Source organism: Equus przewalskii, chromosome 25, assembly GCF_037783145.1.
Source record: "Equus przewalskii isolate Varuska chromosome 25, EquPr2, whole genome shotgun sequence".
In the NCBI taxonomy this organism is placed as follows: Eukaryota; Metazoa; Chordata; class Mammalia; order Perissodactyla; family Equidae; genus Equus; species Equus przewalskii.
This window is the reverse complement of record NC_091855.1, coordinates 3,336,559-3,350,696: the sequence shown is the minus strand read 5'-3', so window position 1 is coordinate 3,350,696 and position 14,138 is coordinate 3,336,559. Positions and strand designations below refer to the sequence as shown.

At 36.0% G+C, this 14,138-nt stretch overlaps 1 protein-coding gene across 23 annotated transcripts in view; it reads right to left on the bottom strand.

Moving 5' to 3' along the window:
- Positions 1 to 14,138, bottom strand: part of KTN1 (kinectin 1) — a 101,348-nt gene that overhangs the window by 8,516 nt on the left and 78,694 nt on the right. For 8 of the 23 annotated variants that reach the window (XM_070594193.1, XM_070594198.1, XM_070594192.1 and 5 more), the window contains 8 exons: positions 12,564 to 12,650; positions 9,005 to 9,094; positions 5,136 to 5,216; positions 4,255 to 4,344; positions 4,054 to 4,146; positions 3,216 to 3,287; positions 2,882 to 2,965; positions 2,639 to 2,722 (listed from right to left, as the gene is read on the bottom strand). In XM_070594193.1, the coding sequence (XP_070450294.1) occupies positions 2,639 to 2,722; positions 2,882 to 2,965; positions 3,216 to 3,287; positions 4,054 to 4,146; positions 4,255 to 4,344; positions 5,136 to 5,216; positions 9,005 to 9,094; positions 12,564 to 12,650 (681 nt within the window). The remainder of the gene's footprint in view (positions 1 to 2,638; positions 2,723 to 2,881; positions 2,966 to 3,215; positions 3,288 to 4,053; positions 4,147 to 4,254; positions 4,345 to 5,135; positions 5,217 to 9,004; positions 9,095 to 12,563; positions 12,651 to 14,138) is intronic. The other 15 variants (XM_070594201.1, XM_070594207.1, XM_070594200.1 and 12 more) reach the window with 3 other exon arrangements.

The following is a 14,138-nucleotide window of genomic DNA, read 5'->3' as shown; positions in this document are numbered from 1 at the left end:
CTAAGACTGCTAGGACTGAAGAATAAATGAGAAACAATGAGACAGCTAACAGTTATTACACACAGTAGATGAGCCAATTTGCTGCACCAGATGTAAAGGAAAGCTAAGCAGTGGAGGGTCCCGTCTGTAAAGCCAAACCTTGTAAGAAAAGCTACGGAAACGAAGTAGAGTTTAGAGTAGAAAACTGCAAATGTAAAAACAAAACCATCAGTCAAATTCCAGTAAAATGCCTTTTTAAAGTATTACTATTCACTATTCATAAAGTAGTTCATTCATATTTAAATTATTCTAAATTAAAAGGCAAGTAATCAGAAATTTTACTAATTAGTTTTTAAAGGCTTTCTTGATCCATATAATTCAGTTAAGAGGGTCAATTGTATAATATTCTAAAAGACACTGAACAGAAATTACAAACCCAGTAAAATGAAAACTTCAAAAATTTAATCTAGGGCTGGCCCAGTGGCACAGTGGTTAAGTTCACACGTTCTACTTCGGCAGCCCGGGGTTCGCCGGTTCGGATCCTGGGTGCGGACATGGCACTGCTTGGCAAGCCATGCTGTGGTAGGCGTCCCACATATAAAGTAGAGGAAGATGGGCATGGATGTTAGCTCAGGGCCAGTCTTCCTCAGCAAAAAAAAAAAAAAAGCAGGAGGATTGGCAGCCGATGTTAGCTCAGGGCTAATCTTCCTCAAAAAAAAAAAAAAATTTAATCTTTAAGACCTCACTAAAGAGATCAGTGCAAGACCACACTGGCCTAATTATACCAATAAGAAATGTCTTAAGATTTCTTCTCAATAACCAACTTGTGAAAATAGTTATAATAAAGCTCTATAAAGCTCTAGTGCCGATACATAATGCCTCTCCTCTTGATAACTGTTCCAATTAAATATGAATAAAGAAAATGAACTACACTGACAAAAAATAACTTTCTCATTAAACTCACCTAGTTGATTTTTGCCTTCCACCCATAGGCATAACATTCCCAAGAGTTCTGGAGACCCAAAGGGGGAACATAACACACTGACATTTCCAACTGACAGGAGAATTAGTGGGGGACATTCCATTTGGAAATTTTATTTTGAGAATTCAATTAAATACCCCAAAGCTTCAGCTTTTGCTCCTTACTTAACTCTGATTTAACATATCACAGAGGTTATTCCTGTGGCCCAGGAACACACAAAGTATGTCCAGGCAAACAAAACCATTTTAATGTATCTTAAAATGTGACCACAGTTTCCTGAGCAAACAAACAGAAAGACTAAAATAAAGATTACAAACTCAAGGCAAAAAAACAGAACAAAAACCACTCAGAATGGCCTCTTGACAGAAGACAAGGGGCAAAAACACAAAGCTGAATAGAGACTCAAGCATAATCCTGAGGGTTTGATGCTACTGTTGGAGGTAGACCCCAAGCACTGACATTTTTTGGCAAGTAAAATCTCCAACAATCATAGTTAGAAACGATTTTTTTAAAACACATTCTAGAGTAAGGCTTATAGCTGCGGCGTATCACATTCCTGATCTGTGCAATGTGTAGCAAACACATGTATAAAACTGGTCTTACACTGCAGTGGGAATGGGTCAACTAAGGTAAACGAAGGTAAATAAAATAAAAACTTTATTTCAAAGATAAAGGGGGGCACAGAGGGGGTATGTGGATGTGGAGGGCTCTGTGGTACATCTCATAGAGCCCTACTCTGCAAACTGATTCCCATAAATCAATGCCCTAACACAGAAAACTAACCAGAAACGAATGAGTTGAGAGGTTTTCTTTGGTACATACAGCAGTACTAATAAGAAAATTCCCAACTCTGCAGGGTTAACCATGAGTAAGGAGAAAACTTACTGTAATCTTCCCAGAGTTAATTCAGATACTTTGAGGAAATCTAATCACATGCTGTAACGATTTTTAAATCATGGAAAGACACGATTCTTGTTCAAAACATCTGACAAGATAGTCATATCTATCTGACAACTAAGTCTGTCATAATCAGTATAAATTTCCAGGAAGTTTAGGAATGGGAATACAGTGTATTCTATGTCTTTATAAGACATCTGGCTAACTTCACTTATCTTTAGGTCTATAGTTTTAAGATTACTATGCTCTACGCGGTATGTTAATGATAAAGAATTTCACAAGCTTTTTGTTTTCTACAATCTATAGAAAGACCAGTTCAAAGAAGCAGCTGGATTGGATTATTGCCCTTGAATAAAGAGTATGTATCTTTAACTTCAATAATCTCCTTCCAGATTAGAAACGAGAGGTCCCGTTAACTATGGTAACTCAGAGAAGAGAATCTTCACAACTCAACCAATCTTTACTGTTTGTTTCACTTCATTATTCACCAAAAATAATACTGTTCAAGAAATCAGGTTTTATAGAACAGGGAAGATGTTTTTGAAAAAGATTTGCAAGCCAAACATGCCATTGTTAGGAGCTAAGAAAAGAAGGATCATCTTAGGAGTCAAGAAAAGAAGGATCATCTTAGGAGTCATCAGAATAAGAAGATTATCTTAAACTTATAAAATGCCAAGCTAAAGATGTTAGCAAGGAGAAAAAGTTTGGATGGTCTCTCCACATGTCAACCCAAGTGTTTTCAGAGCCTAATTGATGCCCAGTGGAGAAGAAGCTTCTTACCAAATTTAGCTCTTCATTCTGTCTTACTGCTTCAGAATATGAATCATCAAGTTTTTTCTGCAATTCAGTCAACAGATCTTTCAGCTGCAATGAAGTTTAGAGTTTAAGTTGATCTCCTTATGATATCCCATGTTTTTGTACGCTACTCGGAAGCTCTGCCACAAAGAACTTATACTGAAACATTTTATCACTGTTATAAACTTAAACCGAGAAGCAAGGTTGAAAAAATTCTATTGTAAGTACCTCTCTGACTTCTGTAACATACGTAGATCGTTCAATTTCTGCCTTCTCTAGTTCCATTTCCAAATGCTCTCGTTCTCTTCTCAGCTAGCAACACAACAAAGAAGGAAAGGTTAACAAACCATTTAAGATTTCCTCTCATGATGCTTCCCCACAATGGAAAGTTATGACACTTATGAATATAAAACTATTTCAGCTACAACACTACCCAAGATATTCTTAAAGGCATAAGAACTGCATCAGTAAATAACAGAAATCTTACAAGAGAGATCTTAAGACAACCCTTAATGCTAAAAATGAATCCCCGGGTTACAAGTCAAATGATGAAATAACATACATTTTCAATATCTTTATTTTCTCTTCTTAATCGCTCTAGCTCTTGCTCCAAAGGTGTGAATGACAATTGCATCTGAAATGTGAAACAATTATATGACCAAGTAAGCCATCAAGGATATAGAGACTTCTATGTTATAGAATTTTAATCAGACACTTCAGAGGTTTTAAAATGAATCTCATTTAAAGCCACAGTGATTTTTAAAAGACCTTAAAAGTGAGAGTCACATTTAATTGATTTAAATTATGGTCAAAATCTATCTCATTTGCATGATATTAGGCCCAGCTAAAAAGTGTCTCATTCTTTTAACAATTAATCTTCAAATGTATTAACCCAGAGTACCACCAGCAACTCTAACTTCTGCACAGGTTGGCCCAGGAAAACAAGTGAGTAACAGACGGCACTCTTTACCGTACCCAAGTAAACAGGACAAAAATTAAGGTTGCACAGTAACACTCAGGTCCCATGAAGAGAAGGAAGACTGACTTTTTCTTGAGTACTACATCCTGGCTCACATATCAATGCTGCAGAACTTACTCTGAAGCCCAAATCCTCTGCCTCATGTTATCATGCAGTGAGCAGCTCTATGACTTTCAAAGCACTTTACATCATCACCCTCCAGTCGCACTCTAAAACAGTGATTCTCAAACTTGGGTGGGCATCACAATCACTTGGGAGGCTCTTTAAAACACAGACTGGTGGCCCCACAGTTTCAGATTCAGTAAGTCTGGGGCGGGGCCCAAGAATGTGCACCACTAACAAGTTCCCAGGCGACGCTGCTGCTGCTGGTCCACAGCCCAACTTTGAGAACCGCTGCTCTCAGTGTATCTTTTTTAAATACCTGTTTAATAGTCTTTTGTGATTCATCGACTTTAACTTTCCATTTATTTTCTTCTTGCTCCACACTTCTCTGTAGCTTCTGTAAAATTCCTTCCTATGCACAAAAGTACAGGTGTTTTGAAAAATTCATGTTCTAATCCCAACATAAACTATATAAGTTAATGATTTAAAAATAAAATGTTGATTAAAAATCATTTCCTACTGTTTCTGCAAGGACGGATTTATATTTTTCACACTCTAGCTGTAACAATGTGTGCATTTCGTCGGCTTCTTTCAACTTGTGCTCTAGAACCTGCAAAGAAGGAAATAAAGAAAAATTCTCTAGTTTTACCAGAAAGTTTCGTGCTTCAGATTTGTTTCAGTACTTAATGGTATGACAAATGGTTTCTACCTATTTTATAATGAAACACTACATTTCAACCTTCTTAAGTACCAAAGAGGTTCAATGATCTTTTTGGTCATTTGTTTTTTGCTAATAAAACTCCCCAAGCCTGCTCATTACAAAATACAATACACAACTTTATAATCAAGGGGCTTGTCTCTCATAAGTAGGATGGTAAAATCAAAGCAGGCCCACATGTGCACTAAGGACACAATGCCTATGCTACACACATGGGAAAGGGGATTTTATTCATGCCACTTGAGATTCAAGAAAGTTTAATCTCTCAAATTTCAGTAGTCAAGGATAAAAATGCACCCAGGTTCTGAACACTCTTAAAATGATGTATTTGGGGATGCTTTAGCAAACCAGTCAGTTTCTGCCTACCTACCTCAACTGATCTTTACTTTTTAAACCCAGGCTAAAAAGAGAGTAAGAGACAGTTAAATATTCAGTTTTAGAAATGATTAAGATACAGAGTCAAAGAAACGGCAAACATTAGCTTTGTACACAAATCGACTACAGGAAGACTTACAGCATTCCCACCCACACTTACAGAAAACGGAATCACCTTACACTTTCTCAAGAGCATTATTCTACTCATAACATATCCTTTCTTTCCCAAGTTCATAAAGACAAATTCTGATTTACTTCTTTTTTAAATATAGGTTAAAATATAGTAGATATTTCACTCTTGAACTAACCTTTATCTCCTCTGAACATGAAGTTTCAGCCACACATTCTTTTGCCTTCGTTTCAAATCCATGCAACCATTCGCTATAACTCTGAGGAGAAGAAGTCAAAATAACCAATTTCAAAAAATATCTAAATGAAATAGACAAAAAATTTTAAATAACCAAATTAGATGATTATCAAAGAAACTTACATAAACAAACACCACCCCTCTGGAAATTTCAAAGAAGAATACAATTGTTGCATGAGTTGTACGTAACCCAGCCCTGAAAATAAACACTAAAAATATACCTATGTACAACAATCGAAATCAAAACTTATTTACCCTGACCAAGGATATTTGCAACTGAATTCTGAACTTATAGGTAGAAGATCTGGGCTCAAATCCAGCCTCTATCGCTTAAATAGCACCAGGACTAATAGATTCAATCTTTAAAACACAGAAAACAAAGAATGAATAATTTTTCAAAACTTTTTTTAAGGTAAACCAGTTCCCAAAAACTAAGTCTCCTAAGTTCATAAACTGAAGCTCAACCAAAGACACTCTATCCAGAGGGTTTCAGACTCTCTGAAGGTGCGCCAGGGGTTCTGAGGACACTTCAAAATAAACAGGTAATATGAAGTATTTTTAAAATCATAATGAGAAATGATAAGAATATACAAACATTTACTTGGTTAAAACCAACAAAAACTCTATTTGTGCTGACAGGTTAGCAAATGTAAGGCATGTATTTATAGTTTTAGTCACTATTCTGAATTTTAGGATAAATTATTCTAGATTTTTGCTGCTTACTGTCTGAATTTTAACCTCTTAGAAAGAGTATTCGTTAGATACTTTCAATCAAATTTCTTCTTATTCCTCTTTTAAGTCTTCAGTTTAGTCTAATCCAAGAAAAAAGAACGCACATGAAATTTCTATTAACTGCTCTAATTTAGAGCTTTACTTATGCGGCTGAATCAGGATTCTCTGTATGCTATCAAAGGATAAAAAACAAACCTGATGCCGAGATCATACCATAGTGCAAGACACCACAGTACACATTAGTCAAAACAGCCTCGCCATTTAAAAGACAATACATTTTCACATTATAAATTTCAACCAAGACTAAATGTATACTATTAAAATCTTACTTAGCTTCAAATACTGAGATTCAATATAAATTAAAGTCAGCTGAAAAACTGATTTAGTTGCTTAAAGTTTGTAGAACTCCATCCAGGTCATATAGTTTAGATCTCTCCTATGCTGATTTGCTTAGCAAAAAAGCAACAGAAAACAATAAAAAACAAAATTATTTCACGTATAAAATCCCTTTTATATCTACTGACTATATTGTCTTACTATTATATTATTATTGCTTTATTATCTTAAGATAAACAGATTATCCTTCATGTCTTTACAAACCTAAAATGCTAGACCCTAAGTAGTACATAGAAAGTTTAATATATTTCTTAAATACAGACTACATGCAAAAATATTCAACTTTTAACAAGTGGATGAACAGAGGCCAAATACCATCATCCATGTCGTATGATGATTTACAAATATTTATAAGGTCAAAAAGATTTGGTTGTTGAGGGTGGGTAATATTGCTCTTAAGAATGAACTGGTTACATTAAAAAGAATTTTTAATAGCGGTGATCTGACACAATCTTAAAAGAACAGAAATGATAAATCATTAACTCTCTTGGTTCATAAAATACTGCCAAATAAAGAAACCCCTAAATTTTATTTCCATTAAGCAATAAAATATAAAGTATGAATAAATCAAGAAATAAAAACAGGTTATGGTCACAAAGGAAAAATACGAAATATATGAATAGCAACCCCTTCTCTCAGTTCCTAGAACTGACAACGTATCCATATGTTTGCCCAGCCCAAGTTATTTCATCAGTTCAACCCAGAGTGGTAGATATCTACTAAATCTATCAAGCTGAATGTATCCTCAACAATTACAATGAAAACAGAAGAATTTTTGCTTCTTGGGCATATTAAATGTAGACTATATGTAGATATAATCTAAGAGAGCAAGCAGCTAAACTCAGACTACACACAGACCAAGCTAGTAAGTTTATTTACACCACACCTAGCACCGCAGAAAGAAGAGGCAAGAGCTCCTTGGAAAAATAGTTAATTCCAAGTTTCGGGCAGGAAATGCACACAATAAATGAGCGACACCTGGTCGCACCACAAAGTAAAGAAGCTACCAAAGTTGAGCAGTATTGTGTCAAAAGGATTTGGTAGCCAGCTCAAATAAGCTCCAATGGGCCCAAGAAAGACAAGCAGCCATTAGAGACCTCCTGATGAAGGGCACAACACTGCCCATGAAGTAGTCTTGCCCTCACCCCATTTTACCCCCACCCCGAGTATTGAGCCTGGATCTAATCAGGCCTCTACTGACTATCAATTTATGGGATACACAAAGGACCAAGGAACATACTGACACTACAGGGATGCAGTCAGCTAAATCCAGACTGGGAAACTGCATAAGAAACCACCAGGCTTAAAAAAAAAAAAAGAGGGAGGAAGGTTTGCTGACAAAAAGAAGGGAACCTGTGGAATAAAAAGATCTAAGAGAGGGCCAGCCCCGGGGCCGAGTGGTTGAGTTCGCCAGCTCTGCTTCGGCGGCCCAGGGTTTCACCGGTTCGGAACCTGGGCGTGGACATGGTACCGTCATCAGGCCACGGTGCGGCGGCATCCCACATGCCACAACTAGAAGGACCCACAACTAAAATATGCGTCTATGTACGGGGTGGGATTTGGGGACAAGAAGCAGGAAAAAAAAAAAGATTGGCAACAGTTGTTAGCTCAGGTGCCAATCTTTAAAAAAAAAAAATTAAATAAAAGTAAAAGATCTAAGAGATATCTTAAACCAATCACATGTTGACCTTATGGTAGTCTGTTTTAGTCAGGACCCAAGTAAGTAGTTTTTATTCCATTAAAATGACAATTTATATGACAACTGGAGAAATACAAGTATCGACTAGGTGTATGAAACTAAGGATTTTTTTTAATGTAATAGTTTCTTTAAAGGAATCCTTATCTTTTAGAAATAGTTACTGAAATATTTACAGATGAAATATTCTGATGTCTGACTTCCTTCAAAATAATCTAGGAAATGCAGGACAGGAGGCAGAAGAAGACTGTGTATCAAGGCACGCCATATACTGCTAACTGCTGAAGAGGGATACTGGATACCCTGGGCTCAATACGCTGTTCTATTTTTGAGTATGTATATAATTTTCCATTAAAATAAAAAAAGGCGGACTCCCCCATTTTAGGAAACTACATGAACACTCAATGGCTTTCTCTGCCCTCAAATATTCACTGTATTTCTTCTCTGAATCAAATCAACTTTTCTCTCCCACTTAAAACACACACAAGCCAAGTAAAGCAAGTTGTTCTATTTTATCTTCAAGACCTTTGCTTGAAGAAGTTAACAGATGACCAAAATCTTGAGTTTTGAAATGAAAAAAGCCTGGTTCATATTATTAAATATATTTAATTAAAAAATAAAGTGTCCTAAAACTAAGAAGCCATCGCTTTAAGTTCTACTTTGAATAAAGCCATTAAGAACATTATCAGTTTATTAACCATTAAGAGACATTTCTTTCCCAAATATGACGTTTATAATCCTCTGAATAAAATGTCTACCATGTAAATTTTGTAGAATATAACAAAAGTAACAGCTGAATAAAGAGAAATGAGTTTTGCACCAAGTTACTGATTTTCACCACTCACAAGCACCCTAGGTTAAAACGGGATGAGTAAGCAAGTGGTACACTGCTGGAACCAGGTGCAGAGTGCCCAGGCTGCTGACTCACAATGTCCTTGAATAATGACAAAGATGTCACGGTCTAAAAAATAATAAATCGATCTTACCAGATTAGAAGGGACAGACACCTTTGGAAACAATTTTTTGAGAACTTCTTTAGCTTCCAACTCAACTGCTTCCACATGTTGTTGTCTTTCCTAAAGCAGAAGATGAACCAAATCAAACTTACAAGATTACAGATTTAAAAAAAAAAAACCTACGGTCTTTTAAGTTCTAAAGGAGGAAAAAGTCATAGGATTTTAAAAATTCATCTTAATACTGATGAATGTTAAAATTTACCATTTTAAAATATCAAAATGCATCCATAAGAAAAAATCTGCAAAATCTCTAAAGCATCCTAAATAACAAATAATATCTTATGTCAATCAAGCCAAGGCAATATCTCACAATATGGACATTTTCCTTACCATTAGAAATCAAGTGATTTGCCTCTCCAGAAACAATTTAAAAAACAACAAAATCAAAGACAAAAAAAATCCGAAAACACTTCCTACAGCTAAAACAAACTACATGCAAAAAATATGTACGTGGGCAACATAACTGAGGCTCACTGGCTGGCAAATCTCTCTACAAAAAAAATGCATCACTGATGGACCATTAATGCCAAGGGATTAAAATGGCCAGTTTCATATTTCTAGCTTCAAGGTCAGGTGAAGCTACTTATGCTAAACAAAGCAAAAAAAAAAAAAAAACAGACCATCAAAATTTGATGAGTGGTATACATGGGAAAAAGAGGAAAGTGAAAGGACAGCCTGATGGCATGTTACTTCCCCAATGCCAAGCAGCAACAAGACTAATTCTGACACTTGTGTGTGGACTCTGTTAGCTGTAAATTTAAAGGTAAGTATTATAAATGCGTGTCTAAATTTGGTGATTTTAAATCCAACTCTAATGTATGTCAATTATTAACTCAAAACCATGGTTTGTCAAAATTAGGGTAAGGATTACAGGCAAAATAAAAATATAATATTCAAACTATCTCTACAAGATAAAAAACAAAATGACGCCTATAAAAATGCACATCTAAACCAAGCCAAGAAAATCACCTCAAAACAACACTTATGAAGTTCAACAGGTGACAAGAAGGCAAGCAAGCTAGCAAGGTGTCCACCCTGTTTCCCCCACCATTTAAATGTGATCTTTGAAATCTATTACAGATTTAAGATGCACACACTTCAATTTAAGAAAACCTAATAACATGAAAATCTAAAGTTACACAAATCATTCTGTTCACACAAAAAGGTGTTACTTTATTCAGGATTTTAAAAATAGACTTTTGCCGGGGGGGGGGGGGGGTTGCTAAGGAAGACTCCCACCCTGAGCTAAATTCCGCTGCCAAAATTCCCTTTTCTGTGTGTAGGCCGTCACTACAGCGTGGCCACTGACAGGCGCATGGTGGAGGTCCACGCCCAGAAAACCAAACCTGGGCTGCCAAAGTGGAGTGCGCCAAACTTTACCACTAGGCCACCAGGGTGCACCCCCAAAATAGATGTTTTAATGCAGTATTTTCAGTAATTCAATATTTTCAGTAATTCAATAAAGTCCACTGCTTTTCAGGAATATACCCATATAACTGCATAAAATAAGGAATACTCATTCAGGGAAGGTGGTTAAGTGCTAATTCAGAGATAATTACGAGGTTAACTTTATCATCTGACCACAGAAGTGGAAAAGCAATCTTTACATAAAATCAGGTAGGAAAAGAGACACTGGAACAGAAGCTTCTTTGAAAATTGCTCAAGTGGAAAAGAAACCCACTAAAGGAAACGTGTCTAACTTGTAACCAAGAGGCACAAAGATGAGAAGTTACTTTTATTCTATACTAAGAATTTTAGCTAAAAGTTTTTCACTTGACATAGTAGTTTGGTGGTGGATAGCAATTTCCATTCCAATTCAACACCTGGAAAAGATCTAATATTGAAAATTATTATAATTTCCTTACTATCTTTATCTAAGTGTAGTATACATGAAGTATATTTTGTGTGAACCTGTCATTTATAGTAGCTCCTGAGGAATATTTACTCCTTACAACACAACTTGTGGTCCTAGGTCAATCAACATCACTTTACACTTAGGCTGAAGACCATCTAAATTCCACTAAAACAGAGAGAGACTAAATTCTATTCTCTGTAGATTATTAGCTACGCAAGAAGCCATCATTGGTGATGAGTTTTTAAATACGGATAAATTCTTAAACTCATCACCAAGCACATGACACAACATGGACAAATTCTAGCTTTCTTTTGGAATCATAATATGCAAGAATGCCTATGACAGGTGGCATATAACTTCTTGCATGAATGGCACAATATTAAGAGATTAGCACTTCCTAGATACCCAGTCTCATTAACAAAATAAAAGTTAAAACGTAGCTCTTAACAGTGAAAAATGAAGTTACAGAAACACCCAAAAACTATACCAGAACCCTCACTGCTGACAGAACTGACTGCAACCACTTACAATGAAACAATAATATCCAATCCGGCCTAGTATCTGCCAGCTGTCTCAAATTTAGATTTTAGTGAAAATTAGAGCCAGGCGAATAGGTATTTAAGTAAATACAAATCCATTACACTAAAGAAAATATAACTACAAACATATACTTCATTAAAAAAATTTGTAAAAACTGTTTTGCTAAAAAAAAAAAAAGTCCTTCAAATGTTACTACTTTGGCATGCAAAATGCTTACAGAATGCTGATTGAGGCACATAATTAATGAACTTTATTAACCCATCTGCAAAATTCAGCACTCCTGTTCCACACTAATTCTTGGTAGGAATTTTCAAAATGTTTGACTGAACTGGCACTGTCACTTCTCTTAATCATTAAAAACAACTTCTCAATTTACAATTCATTAGAAACCTTTAAACCCACGGAACAACCTGAACACAGGAAGCTTATCTTTTATCATTTGAAAGTAGAGGGGTATATATGTTTCAGGAGTACTTTACATACTCTGGTCAAGAGAATTATCCCTTCTACTGATATTCCATACTAAACATAACACATGCATCATTACTCTCCAGCCGATTCAAAACCTAAAGTTTAATTTTAATTCCACCTCTTTTAAGGAACCATCTCCAAGAACATAACTAGAATTGATCCTTTTCCTGTACATTTTAAGACATATTTCCTGTACATTTCATACATATTTTAAGACATATGTCTGAGTTATCCTGGTGTGCCCCCAAAGAACCTAGGCAAGTTCACTGTGCATCCTAAGTACATCCTAGGTATTCGAATGTGTTTGTTAATTCAGCTAGAGGTTTTTGGCTCAGAGTTTTCATCGAAGCTCTCTTAACCACCCCAAGAGGCACCCTGGCTCTAAGAAGAGCTTCCATGGACAGCATAGTTCTCCTAAGACTCTGCAGCTTAAAGCAGTAATCACCGAAGCTCAAACAATCAGGTAGTCACAACAAACCAGCATGCCCAAAATTAAAGTTCAGAGAGTAGAGGAAAAAGCAGAGATGATGGAGATGATAAATGTGGATGGTAAGGAGATTTTATATTTAAATTGCAGTAAAATTAAACGCTTTAGTCTGATTCTAAGACAAGCTGCAGATTTTCTCTGTTCAGTGCATTGTTTCCAGGAGTTAGCATTACAACCTTGGAAGTCTTGTTCACTTTGTCCTGCAGCATTTTTTCAGTTGATGCCAATGCTTCCATTGCTTCCCAGTTTTTCTCCCGAAGGTCCTAATCATTTTTAGAAAAAATGATTTCAGTTTATCCATATTGAAAGATTTTTGCTTTTTACTTCATCAGTATTTTGCACTGCATTTAAATGCTGGTTACTGCAAAATTATTTCAATGGGAAAATATGTATATTAGCAAAAAAATAAAAAGCAATGTTTAGAAGTTTGAATGAGAAAATAAAGATGCCCACTTCCCATGTTTTAGTATACACACCAAAAAGTCAGCTTTAAAGTAATTACTGTGCACATGTAACAAAGAAGAAAGCATTCAAAAGTAAATACACAAACTAAGATTACAAATATGATTGAGTACACAGATCATTAGAGGCCTGAGGACAGAGCAAATACACAAGCACTGCAAAAAGCTTCACAGGGGATTTTTAAACAAGGCCTAGGATCACTTGTGAACTTCCCAGTGCAGCACAACATGGTTTCTCTAAGTATGTTTTACTGAGTTAACACACTTCAAGTCTACCTGGGAGTGACACAGTTAACTCACAGTGCTTCTCGACCTTTCTTGGCACGGTCAAATGTATGTGCCATAAAGCAACCTGACAGGAGCTGTGTGAGCTACTTGACTGAGGCACCCAGGGAGGCTGGAAGGCTATAAAACACGTCCTCTTGGGAGAGAGACAGAGGTCACAAGAAACTGAGATCTGAAAAGATCTATTTTAACAGTATTTCATTAGCGAATACAAATAAGGACAATCTGCAATATTTCAATCTTTCTTCAGATTTCTTCGGATTAAAAACAAAAAATAAAAAGCCAATAATAACCACTTATTGAATGCTTACTTAAGTGCCTAACGCCGTACTTGGCGCCTCATATAAATTCTGATTAATCCTCCCAACAACCCTAAGAAGTATCTATTCCCATTTTATCAATGGGAAACCATAGCTCAAGCAGGTTAAGATATCTGGCCAAGTCCACACAGCAAATGAAGTGGCAGACCTAGAATGGATTGACGCCGCAGTCTGCGGGCCTCCAGCGTCCTGGCTCTCCTCACCACTTCACTGCCTCCTGCATTATACTGGCATTATTATGTCCACTTTATCTCAGAATCCCAATAATAAAACACCGTCAGGACGTTAGCAGTATATTGGCAAATTCACCTCAGGGTTTGTGGCCAACTGCGATGTTGTTAGTAGTGTTACACAAACACACAAAGGGCAATTCACATACCTAATTTTGACAAACTCAGGGGTGCAGGAACATGTCAACTTGTTAAATTAACAAATTAACGCAAACTTCGAAAGTTTAACTTTCATTAGAAAACATCTATCAATTTACTATGAATATCCCCTTAGATATCAATAACATTTTTAACTTTGCTCAAGTCTTAGCAAGTCACACTTTGGTGTCAAAAATTCATTCTCTAGCAAGAATGTTTGGATTCTATTTACAGGTGGCACCTTCTGGTCAGAGAGAATTTAAGAAATTCACCTAAATTCACTATTCGTCTATTCAGTAAAAGTACTAGAATATATT